Source organism: Coregonus clupeaformis, chromosome 10 (genome assembly GCF_020615455.1).
Source record: "Coregonus clupeaformis isolate EN_2021a chromosome 10, ASM2061545v1, whole genome shotgun sequence".
NCBI classification, from domain to species: domain Eukaryota; kingdom Metazoa; phylum Chordata; class Actinopteri; order Salmoniformes; family Salmonidae; genus Coregonus; species Coregonus clupeaformis.
In genome coordinates, this window is record NC_059201.1 from 15,326,050 (window position 1) to 15,339,108 (window position 13,059).

At 43.9% G+C, this 13,059-nt stretch overlaps 1 protein-coding gene across 3 annotated transcripts; it reads right to left on the minus strand.

The window, feature by feature from the left end:
- Nucleotides 1-662: 662 nt before the first annotated feature.
- LOC121575205 (cyclic AMP-dependent transcription factor ATF-7-like) lies at nucleotides 663-9,217 on the minus strand. 3 transcript variants are annotated; one of them, XM_045223248.1, is made up of 13 exons: nucleotides 9,139-9,217; nucleotides 7,822-7,883; nucleotides 7,591-7,687; nucleotides 7,279-7,406; nucleotides 7,017-7,175; nucleotides 6,575-6,738; nucleotides 6,403-6,496; nucleotides 6,126-6,245; nucleotides 5,669-5,851; nucleotides 5,271-5,330; nucleotides 4,880-5,068; nucleotides 4,182-4,287; nucleotides 663-2,473 (listed from the first exon to the last, which is right to left on the minus strand). In XM_045223248.1, exons 2-13 carry the CDS (start codon nucleotides 7,867-7,869, stop codon nucleotides 2,241-2,243), a joined length of 1,581 nt encoding a protein of 526 aa, XP_045079183.1. In that variant the 5' UTR covers nucleotides 7,870-7,883; nucleotides 9,139-9,217; the 3' UTR covers nucleotides 663-2,240. The 3 variants fall into 3 exon arrangements, with proteins under 3 accessions (XP_045079183.1, XP_045079182.1, XP_045079184.1); XM_045223247.1 differs by having other exon boundaries at nucleotides 7,273-7,406; XM_045223249.1 differs by having other exon boundaries at nucleotides 2,381-2,500; nucleotides 7,273-7,406.
- Nucleotides 9,218-13,059: the final 3,842 nt, after the last annotated feature.

Below are 13,059 nucleotides of genomic sequence, written 5' to 3' on the forward strand. Positions count from 1 at the left end.
TGCTTACATTTGTATACGATTACGTGTCTCTCTATTATGCGTGGCAATACTTAGGAAAACATTTCTCAAAAAACGTTTTTTTTTATGTTTCTTTGCTCAGAAAACTTTGGGGCCCAAATAAATCCACCCACGGGCCAAATCCGGCCCGCGGGACGCCAGTTGTGGAACCCTGCTGTATGGCAACAATGTTTAAGAGCATTTCGCACACCACTGACTGAACACAGACAGGGCTACTGATTATGAAACTATGGTCCATGATTTTGGTCAGTCAACTATTGCAATTTCATGACAAGATGAACATCCTAACATCACACAAATTATGGCTGGAACAAAATTTTAGAGGCAAATTCTAACTTCCACAGAAGTCAAATTTTCACTTAGTCATACATTCATGTCAATGGGAGACTCAAGTGAAAAATCGATTTAGTGGAAGTTAGGATTCTCCCCTTCTCTTGTTTCCTGTGCTTGTTGTGCACACTCATACCACCAGTCCATCCTAATTCCTCCTCTGGAGTTGGAGAGCTGTCTGCCCCTGTGGCTGAGCACCCTGAGCCAGTACTGCATCAGACAGCTTCTGCTCCTCCTGTCATAGAGCTCTATACCAAGGGGATAGGCACTTAGAGATACTCAGCATGAAAAAGATTAACCTAAAACCATTGTTGCCATTAACTTATTTATTTTGCCAGAGACAGTTTATTAGTTGAGACTATACACAAGTTCATTTCACCCGCCTTGAGGTGGAATTATTTTGGGAAAAAACGCCCTCTCGACGCATTGGAGACAATCAAATTCCATAATAGTTTGGGAGGTTACACTCTGGGTTCACTGTTGAAGACAGACATACCCATCCTCTTGACAGAACACGAGGGGACTGGTAACATGACGCAGTGTGGAGAAGTTACAGCAACAACAACAAAATGACAAACAGAACATTGATATGTTCAAAAAAGATGAGGCAACAAACACTATGGTTTTCCTCAACACAACATGAGGTGGTAAAAAAAGAAAAGGACACATCACTCAATGACATTTCATAACAAATATTTAAATGAAGTGTCTTACAAAAGTGATATACTCCAATAGACAGTATAGTTTTTCAAATGGCGCAAAGCACCTGAGACTAGGACATGATCTATAACTCCATATAGACGTCCCCTAATCGAGATTTGCATTCAAGAATATGTCGTAGGTTTATATTTCCTTGATCATTTAAAATGTAATTTGTTTTCATTGAATTAGAACAAACGGTTCTACCACTGTCACTACACGTTTTAGCTAAACATTAATATTTGTATTGAATATAAAAATATATTGCACTACTTTTTTTCAACTTAGCCTGGGTAAATTATGTATAAATCTAATGAAGAGTTTGTTGATTACTACATAAAGTATAATCTAAAACCTAACCATTTCAAGTGTTACATTAGGACATTATCATTGTTTGCATCAGTCATTTGATATCACTTTAAAAAGTGGGAGAGAAAAGCAGTATGATAAAACCAGCAATATGAGCAGACACCAGCACACAGACAGTGGTCTTCATCAGTATCCTCTAATATCCATGCAGTCAATAAGGGTTTCATACACATTGTCAGAATGCATAATTCCTATAAAAAAGATTTAAAAAATTGTTTTTAAAAGGCCAGACATTGAATGTATTCATACTTTGGCTCACTCCATGACAAAGGGAAAACAATATCTCACGCTTATTCAACCCTAAAAGAGTTACCCATGGATTAACAGCTGCATGAAGAAGATAGATATGTAAGGAGAGATTTACACTGTAGACAGCAGAGAGAGTTGCAAATAGACAAAAACAAAAACACACTACATTCGGTGATCGAGTGGGTGTGTGTGTATGTCACGAGGTGTGAGTATGTACATACGCTTGTATATATGCAGTGACAGTGCTTCCAAGCAGGGATCCGTCAGAAAAAGGGCGGGATAACTCGGTATGTTCAGTGATTATCTTTGGCTGGGAGAGAGAGTGTGTGTGTGTGTGTGTTTCTGGGGGGGTTCTGTGGCTTTGACAGGATGTCAACTCCCAACATCCTTTCCTGGCTGCCACTGTATCCAAGGTCACAGAGCATAGGTTGGAGATAGTACTTCTCACCCCCACCTCCCCTTCTATCAACAACTGGTGGGATTTCAGATTTCAAATCAGGTCCCTTTCTCTCTTTCAATCTCTCACATAATTGTACCAGTCCAGCATCCTAAAGTTCTTATTGGCTCCCTGCACATCATCTGGGGGCTGGCTGAGGCTGTGTGGCCATGAGGACCCCTCCCTGGTGGGCCGCCCCCATCCCGGCCAGGACTGACATGGCCACTGCCTCAGCCGCGCATACACTCAGCCCGTTGACGGTGATGGCACCAGGGCTGGGGGCAGGGGCCAAAGGCCCGTGCTGGATGACCGGGGCTGTGGACCCCGTAGGCTCGGAGGGGGGATCCCTGGAGCTCTCCTCTCCTCCTGCAGCTACAGACAGAGAGAGAAACATTCACCCTTAAAGAGAGGTGACAGGCAAGCAATAGGTTAGATGGATGAGTTGGAGTTTGATCCTGGATAGATTGATCGGTAGGTGGGTGGATGGATGCAAAAGTTGATGGGGGACAGATAAATGAGCCTAAATAAAAAATCTAACAGATGGAGTGAATGACAGACTTGTGTGATTGATAGTTGATTCGTGTATACTATATATACACACAAAAGTATGTGGACACCCCTTCAAATTAGTGGATTCGGCTATTTAAGCCACACACGTTGCTGACAGGTGTATAAAATCAAGCACACCGCCATGCAATCTCCATATCAATCAATCAATCAATCAATCAATTTTATTTTATATAGCCCTTCTTACATCAGCTAATATCTCGAAGTGCTGTACAGAAACCCAGCCTAAAACCCCAAACAGCTAGTAATGCAGGTGTAGAAGCACGGTGGCTAGGAAAAACTCCCTAGAAAGGCGAAAACCTAGGAAGAAACCTAGAGAGGAACCAGGCTATGAGGGGTGGCCAGTCCTCTTCTGGCTGTGTCGGGTGAAGATTATAACAGAACCATGCCAAGATGTTCAAAAATGTTCATAAGTGACAAGCATGGTCAAATAATAATCAGGAATAAATCTCAGTTGGCTTTTCATAGCCGATCATTAAGAGTTGAAAACAAACATTGGCAGTAGAAAGGCCTTACTGAAGAGCTCAGTGACTTTCAACGTGGCGCCGTCATAGAATGCCACCTTTCCAACAAGTCAGTTTCCATGGCCGAGCAGGCCTAAGATCACCATGCGTAGGCCACACAAACTCACATAACGGGACCGCCGAGTGCTGAAGCGCGTAGTGCGTAAAAACCATCAGTCCTCGTTTGCAACACTCACTACCAAGTTCCAAACTGCCTCTGGAAGCAACGTCAGCACAAGAACTGTTCATCGGGAGCTTCATGAAAAGGGTTTCCATGGCCGAGCAGTCGCACACAAGCCTAAGATCTCCATGCGCAATGCCAAGCGTCAGCTAGTGGTGTAAAGCTCGCTGCCATTGGACTCTGGAGCAGTGGAAACAACTTCTCTGGAGTGATGAATCACGCTTCACCATCTGGCAGTCCGACGGACTAATCTGGGTTTGGCGGATGACAGGAGAATGCTATCTGCCCCAATGCATAGTGCCAACAGTAAAGTTTGGAGGAGGAGGAATAATGGTCTGGGGCTGTTTTTCATGGTTTGGGCTAGGCCCCTTAGTTCCAGTGACGGGAAATCTTAACGCTACAGCATACAATGACATTCTAGACGATTCTGTGCTTCCAACTTTGTAGCAACAGTTTGGGGAAGGCCCTTTCCTGTTTCAGCATGACAATGCCCCAAGTCCACAAAGCGAGGTCCATACAGAAATGGTTTGTCGAGATCGGTATGGAAGAACTTCACTGGCCTGCACAAAGCCCTGACCTCAACCCCATCGAACACCTTTGGGATTAATCGCACCACATCAGTGCCTGACCTCACTAATGCTCTTGTGGCTGAATGGAAGTCCCCGCAGCACTATTCCAACATCTAGTGGAAAGCCTTCTCAGAAGAGTGGAGGCTGTTATAGCAGCAAAGGGGGGGACCAACTCCATATTAATGCCATTGATTTTGGAATGAGAACGAGCAGGTGTCCACATACACTACATGACCAAAAGTATGTTTTGTCTTAATTACCTAAGTAGGAAGCCGCCTTCTGCATGGCAGTGACAGGGCAGTCTTTGTGGGCCAGTAGCAGCTGTTTCAGTTGTGTCACCTCATTCCTCAGCAGACCCACTTCATTCTGATAGAAACAGAACACATCACATATAGGCATGAACACACAAGACAATGTACACACAACATTTATTGTCTTCTCAACCACTGACAATCATACACCAAAACCCCATGGGCACGAGAATCATATTAGGGCTCATACCAGTATAATACAATCACAGACGGGTTCATGGTTTTAAAGGTGCACTATGCAGAAATCACTCCGCCATTTCCTGGTTGCTAAAATTCTAATAGTTCGCCTAATTTCAGTTTGTGACAAAACAAGCAAGTATAGTCTAGAGAATCATTGTACCATCTAAACAACTGTGAAATATATTTTCCATAACCAAAAATATTGTATTTTCAGCTGTTTGAAGTTGGTGTACAAAACCGAAAGATGCAAAAATGAAATGTAAGAATGGGAAGCATAGAAATAACTCACATAGAACAGATCTACCGCTTCTTGTATGTGAATTTGGTCGGGTCGCCCAAAAAGTGACATATTGCCTTTCTCATTGCCTTTTCCTTTCTCTGCTGAGTCCAGTTATGGTCTATTGTAACTGACTGTAATAGAGAGTTACAGTCTAGGTCCAGTTACGGTCGTAGTGCGGTAGACTCACGGTCAAAGAGACGTTCATGGTAGCCAGGTCCTCTGCCTTCCTCTCCAGAGAGCCAACCCAAACCTTGCGCTTTTGTCGGCAGCGAGACGCCGCCGCCCTGTTCCTCTCCAGGAAGCGCTGCCTTCTCTCGTCTGGGTCGGCCTCCGCACCCCGCCGCCTCCTACCCCCGGTGGGCTGGGCCGGGGACACCTGGCGAGGATGGGGAGGGTGTTATACACTCTGGACTGGGTGTGTGTGCATGAGTGTGTGTATATGAGAGAGAGAGAGCGAGAGCACGAGAGAGAGAGAGAGAGAGAATGCAAGAGTGCACAAGAGTGTGAGCTTGTGTGTGTGAGTGTAAAAGTGCATTTGAATGTGTATTTCAAAGTGTGCCCGTGTATACGCCTCTCACCATCATGTCCTCTGAATGTAGACTATACCCAAATGGAGAGGAGGAGCCACTGCTGGTTTGCTGTGTGAGTATATGTAAATCATATATGCATGAGAGTGTGCCTGTGCATTTTTGTACTCACTGTTTGTGCACAAAATGTACGCAAATACATGCAAGCGACGTGAGATAATGCATTACCAAATATATAGGGCCAGACGGAATCTGCAGAGAAGTTCTCTCTTATCAATACCTTTACAGAGTTGCCAGCATATGTAATCTACAAAACATGTTTTGTAGCAGCTTTTGGTTTGTTCAGTGTTCTTTCCAGTATTTGTATCATTTCAGGAGGTTAAGGCCGTCCTGCCTCTAGCAGATTCCACCTGACCCTTAGGTATTGTATCAGTATGTATGTGTTTTACCTGTGGCTGTGCAGGTGAGGGGGTGTCAGAATGCTGCGAGGGCTGCTGGCTCTGCTCATGTCTCTGGGGGACAGCGGGGCTGGACCCTGGACCCCCTCCCGCCCCCCCTGGGCCCCCTCCAGCCCCGTTCTGAGCCCCTGGGCCATGCTGTTGCTGCTGCTGGGTCAGCGCTGCCTTCAGCCTCTACAGAGAGGGAGGGGGACACACAGAAATGCCATACAGATGTCAACAACATGCCTTCCTAGGGTTGCAAAACTACAAGTAATTTAGGTAATTAACAGTTACCAGTAACATTGCCTCCCTTTGCAACCCTGTGCCTTCCACTGCCACAATGCCAGGGGTATGGGTAGGCCCACTGCTATTTGGTCCTTAACTCGTGTGTGGTGTGTAGTGTGTGTGTGGTGTGTAGTGTGTGTGTGTGTGTGTGTGTGTGTCCGCCAGTGCATGCGCCTCTCACCATCTTGGCCTCTGAGTGTAGACTATACCCAGATGGGGAGGAGGAGCTGCTGCTGGTCCCACCAATCGGAGGGCCTGGAATCCCAGGGATGTTGGGCACCATATTAAATGGCCTCGCCAGCTACACATTACACAAGAAGAGACAAAATAAGAGTTCAAAATAACACCTACCAATATCTGCCATTATCAAGACTGTTCATGTTAATTAGACATCTACTACTTTCACTCACACTGCTGATGTAAAAAGGGCATTATAAATAAATGTGATTGATTCTCACAGATATAACGGAGGTCATATTTGGGCTGGGGAGGAGAGGGACAGTCTGTCCGTTGGGGAGATGCATTATCAGTGGGAAGGAGCCTGTCGGAGAGCTGAGAACAGGAGATTAGTATAAATGAAATAGACAGAGAGAATACAAATAAAGACAGATGTTGGTAAATTAGACTCACCCCAGTTGTCTGTTGGAGGGTGGGGTTTGTGTGATGACAGAAGTTGGTGACGGCAGGGTCGAGTGCAGGGGGTCGTAACCAAGGTGAATGGGGAGGGACCCTGGGCGTACGATGGTTGGCGTGGGGGTGGAGCTCAACAATGGCCGTGGAGGAGGAAGAGTCTCCTGTCAACACAAAGCACATCCAGTCAGTGAAACTCAGATGAGAGTTGGACACTATAGGCCGCTGAGTTGAACCCACTAAGACACCCACTAATTGTCTACTTTTTGCTGACATCTTCTTTACTTGCCTCATAGTTAAGTGATTACTTTACTCTCTGGCCACCACTGTTCCCTTCTTTCTCTCTCACCCAAGTTACCATGCAAACTTGACAAGAGGAAAGAACACACATCAATTAATCTGTTCAACCATACACCCTGTTCGCCCCGCCCCCAGGTCGTACCTTTCCTCTCCCCATTGGCTCCTTGCTGCTGTCTGACATGCTGGAGGTGGAGTCAGGACTGCCTGGGGGGGAGGAGTCAACCTCCAGAGGTCCATCATCCTCCTCCTTCACCCCAGACGGGGTCTGTAGGGGTGGGGCCAGAAGCTGAGGGGCCGGGAGCTGTGTCGGGACCAACAATCAGACACAATATTTATCAGTCGGTCAAACTACCCGTGTTTAAAAACCAAACCCATCCTAGCCCCTCCACCGTCCTCACCCTCACCGGGTTTTTGTTCCTCTGGTCGTCCTCATGGGCCTTCCGGAACTCCTGCTCGAAGGAGCTGGCCAGCTCATTGAACAGACCCACCTCCTCACAGTTCTTCAGGAAGCGGGTGGGCGTGGGGGTCTGGTCTGGTGGTAGAGAGAAAGAGGAGACACTGGTGTAGAGGCTTCACAGTACAGGTAAATCCCCTCTATCAACAACAGAGATTGATCATCTGTCCACACAGGGTGGTGGTGGTTTGACAGCTAGACAAAAATATGTTTTTCTCATACAGTGTAATTGAGAAATGCTGGGAATAGTAAAGTTAAGCACCTGCGATGATGACCGAGTCAGTTCTGGCAGGACCAAATTTTAGGGTCATCTCATGCTTATGTTTGTGGACTGATAGATGGTCTTCATTGGTAAATCTCTGTGCACAAAGAAAATGCAAGACAGAGGTGAGTCATCTGATGGCTCCTAAAATCCGAGATCTGTAAAGACAGGAGGTAGAGTAGGAAAAGAGAGTGAGGGATGAAGAGAAAAGGAGGGGAAATTAGACCTTACCTGGCCACAGCCTGGGGCGGTGCACACAAAAGGTCGATCGTCCCCCATCTCACACAAATAACCTGCAATAAAGAGGTATGGGAGAGGAAGAGAATGAAAGTGTGTTATTTTGTCTCTGCCTCTAACACCTAGGTAGCATTAAAAAAACTGAGGCTGATATTCATAAGGATTTCCTATTGCCTACATGTTCAGTATTTCCAATTAAAGCACCTTGTTTACACTACAATGAAAAAATAAAATAAATGCTAACGTTACTATCAAACAAAGATATTAATGCTGACACGTACATTTTCTTGGTGCAAAAAGTTATATTAAATATATGTCCCAGCTAGGTAGTCAAAATGTGATAGTCTTAACTAGCTAGTGTGTTTGAATTGTAAAATACGCCCTTTAGCTTCTATTGTCCTAGCTAAATTGCCACCTTTCTGCTGATTGTCAACAAACAGCGCAGTTCTCATGGGGTGTATTCATTACGTATTACAACGGAAACCGTTTAAGAACCAAATGGAGCAAACGGAACTAAACGGGGAGGGACCAACCTGAATAACTCTCGTTTTCCGTTTGGAGTAAACGGTTTTTGTTGCAAAACGGTTTACAACAGAATCGGCGTTGGCGAGTGTCTCAACCCTGGTTTTAATGTATATGGTCTCAACTAAGACAGAAACTACCTAACGTTAACTAGCTAACGACAGACTCTGCGAACAAGGTAGCGAACTAGCTAGCCATCTTGCCCCTTGCTTGTTCGCTAACTAACTATGGGCCAATGATCACAACAGCACGTCAAGCTAGATATAGCTAGCTAGCTAATTAGTTAGCTAGATAGATAATGTCAGACAGGACGAAGAATGGACCTCACTATCCAAAATCTGACAGGCCATCATCATCATCATCATCATCACATCAGATCAGATCAGATGTTTTGGTACAGGCAGGCAGTAACGTTACAGCAGACCATCAACCACATTGGCAATCACGGCCGAGCGAATTAAAAGGGCTTCTTGGCGGTCGCTTTGCTAAGTTAGCTTGTTTTATTTACCTTCCCCTTTTTTCTGCAAAACAATAGCTAGCTAGCTAACTTGCTAACGCCTTACCAGGGGATACTTCTGTACACAACACACTGGGTAGTTAGCTAGCTAACGTTATGTTAGCTGGCTAGGCTAACGTTAGTGCACTGACACAAATCGAGGCGCGTCAAATAAGTATTTCAGGAAGGGGAAGGTAATGTGACAGACGGTCAATACACCTGTTCCGCGACAAAGGCTATTCGGTAAAATCTTGATATCTGAACACGAGCAAGTCAAATGTTTACAAACTCACCCAACGTCCCTACCTCTCCCCTTCTCCGCTGCTGGAAATCCTACACTGCGCTGCCTGCGTTGGGTTGAAATCGCGCGAGAGGTGAAACTGTTCAATTTCTTACGTAACAGGATTACTGGGGTCGGGTATTATGTAAACATGAGGATCATTGAATGTGTCCTCAAATGGCAAAAAAAATGAACTATGATGAGAGCCCTGCAATTGACAAATCACGGTGTTTTTCAAAACATTTTCATCATAATATGATACATTGTATGTTGTATGCTTGATGTAAGTGCAAGCCTACACAAATGTATAATGGCAGAATATTTTCTACTTGTGGAAAATTACAGTCCATTGTTTGGTATCCTTTCAGGGCCGGCCCTAGCCTTTTGGGGGCCCTAAGCGAGATTTGGTTGGGGAACCCCCCCACCTTGCCGGCAAAACATTTTAGTTTGAGTAGTGCTGATTATTAAACAAAGAAAATGGACTCTATCCAAAATCTGTCCAAAATAAGCCTAATGCGTTTCTTTGGGACAACGACTCCCATTGTTAGGGCGGAGACATGAGCATCTCATCATTATATACAGATATCTGGACGGATTAACTTTTACGCCTGCTACATTAGGTTAGATACACACAGACTGCATAGACCGCATGAGAGAGGATTGTACACAACACAACGATGAGAGGGACAGAGACAGTTCGTGAAAGTATGCCTTATCTACTTTGAAGAACTAGTAAAATGATTTTGTCAGACAGCTCTGCAGCATACTTAGGCAACCTAGCGAAACAGTACAGTAATGACAATACAGTATTGGGAGCATAAATACTGAACAAAAATATAAATGCAACATGCAACAATTTCAACAATTTTACTGAGTTACAGTTCATATAAGGAAATCAGTCAATGAAAAATGAATTTGTTAGGTCCTAATCTATGGATTTCACATGACTGGGCAGGGGCACAGCCATGTGTGGGCCTGGGAAGGCATAGGCCCACCCACTGGGGAGCCAGGCCCAGCCAACCAGAATGAGTTTTCCCCACAAAAGGGCTTTATTACAGACTGAAATACTCCTCAGTTTCATCAACGATCCCGCAGGTGAAGAAGCCGGATGTAGAGGTCCTTGGCTGGCATGGTTTATATTTTTGTTCAGTGTAGATAACATTGGATGGTCTGGCTGGCTGCGACTGCCTGAGTAGTGATGAGATTATGTCTTAAGGGAATTAAAAAAAGAAAGTAATCAAATAAAAACTAAGTAGTATACACAACTTAATTATTTTATTTCATAGTTATTTTCTATTGATGTTTACCCAATGTGGACCTGCAGAGACAATGGAATATTTTCAATGTTTTGGCAGTTGAATGTTCACTATTTTGGGCTTTGGAATTTCCATTAAAAAGCTCTTAAATCATTGTAATGTCATTAGTTCATAATGCATTTGTTAAAAAAAAAAAATCTACATCAAAAACCATGATTAATTTTTAAGAATTGAACCAACCTCAAAAAGCACAAATCACTCCGCACTATCAGTGACTGACATAAGATAAAAAAAACTGCTGATGCACAACCAAATTACAAAGTTCCACCTTGTGTATTCTACTACTCTAACGCTCAACAGTAAGTTGAGACCCTGAGTTACAATTATTTAATTTTTTATGAATTGGTCAGGGGCCCCCTAAGCAACCACTTGTGTCGCTTATGCCTGGAGCTGACCCTTTATCTATCCAACAACAGATGGCATCAAATCTGTCACAAAATCCTCTATTTTCTCTGCTGTATTTGTACACTCCAATCTTTTATTTCCACAGCAGCCATTCAAGAGCATAATGTGAGAACAAGCCTGTCTGTCTCACTTATATGGAATTCCAGATCCAAAGAATGACAAGACTGGGAGGGCAACTCACTGCCTTGGCATTTATTGGTGATTGAACCAGTTTGAACTTCAGCCCTAGGTCTCAGTGCTAAAGGAGTCCAAGGATGCATCCCAAATGGCACCCTATAGAATATAATTACTTAATTCTTCCCAGATGAATATTCAGTGGTGGCAAGTCAGATGAGAAAGATACCGTATATAGTAAAGACATAAGAGCAACATTCACGCGACAGATACATATCCTATACAAGGTAATGTATATACAGTGGGGAAAAAAAGTATTTAGTCAGCCACCAATTGTGCAAGTTCTCCCACTTAAAAAGATGAGAGAGGCCTGTAATTTTCATCATAGGTACACGTCAACTATGACAGACAAAATGAGGAAAAAAAATCCAGAAAATCATATTGTAGGATTTTTAATTAATTTATTTGCAAATTATGGTGGAAAATAAGTATTTGGTCAATAACAAAAGTTTCTCAATACTTTGTTATATACCCTTTGTTGGCAATGACACAGGTCAAACGTTTTCTGTAAGTCTTCACAAGGTTTTCACACACTGTTGCTGGTATTTTGGCCCATTCCTCCATGCAGATCTCCTCTAGAGCAGTGATGTTTTGGGGCTGTCGCTGGGCAACACGGACTTTCAACTCCCTCCAAAGATTTTCTATGGAGTTGAGATCTGGAGACTGGCTAGGCCACTCCAGGACCTTGAAATGCTTCTTACGAAGCCACTCCTTCGTTGCCCGGGCGGTGTGTTTGGCATCATTGTCATGCTGAAAGACCCAGCCATGTTTCATCTTCAATGCCCTTGCTGATGGAAGGAGGTTTTCACTCAAAATCTCACGATACATGGCCCCATTCATTCTTTCCTTTACACGGATCAGTCGTCCTGGTCCCTTTGCAGAAAAACAACCCCAAAGCATGCTTCACAGTAGGTATGGTGTTCTTTGGATGCAACTCAGCATTCTTTGTCCTCCAAACACGACGAGTTGAGTTTTTACCAAAAAGTTCTATTTTGGTTTCATCTGACCATATGACATTCTCCCAATCCTCTTCTGGATCATCCAAATGCACTCTAGCAAACTTCAGACGGGCCTGGACATGTACTGGCTTAAGCAGGGGGACACATCTGGCACTGCAGGATTTGAATCCCTGGCGGCGTAGTGTGTTACTGATGGTAGACTTTGTTAATTTGGTCCCAGCTCTCTTCAGGTCATTCACTAGGTCCCCCCGTGTGGTTCTGGGATTTTTGCTCACCGTTCTTGTGATCATTTTGACCCCACGGGGTGAGATCTTGCGTGGAGCCCCAGATCGAGGGAGATTATCAGTGGTCTTGTATGTCTTCCATTTCCTAATAATTGCTCCCACAGTTGATTTCTTCAAACCAAGCCGCTTACCTATTGCAGATTCAGTCTTCCCAGCCTGGTGCAGGTCTACAATTTTGTTTCTGGTGTCCTTTGACAGCTCTTTGGTCTTGGCCATAGTGGAGTTTGGAGTGTGACTGTTTGAGGTTGTGGACAGGTGTCTTTTATACTGATAACAAGTTCAAACAGGTGCCATTAATACAGGTAACGAGTGGAGGACAGAGGAACCTCTTAAAGAAGTTACAGGTCTGTGAGAGCCAGAAATCTTGCTTGTTTGTAGGTGACCAAATACTTATTTTTCACCATAATTTGCAAATAAATTCATTAAAAATCCTACAATGTGATTTTCTGGATTTTTTTCCCTCAATTTGTCTGTCATAGTTGACGTGTACCGATGATGAAAATTACAGGCCTCTCATCTTTTTAAGTGGGAGAACTTGCACAGTTGGTGGCTGACTAAATACTTTTTTTCCCCACTGTAGAAGACAAACATGTAAAACATTTAATGTATTTAAAAACCGCACTGATGCCAGTACAAAACGTATCGTCTCTGGTTTTGAAAGGTTAAGACCGGAGTCTGCAACCTGATGACACAGTATACAGTATGACATTTGGGACAAACACCAAGCAAAATTTATATTTTTGGACTTCACTCATGCAAAACAATATTGCCACAGTTTGATTCAATAAATACAATG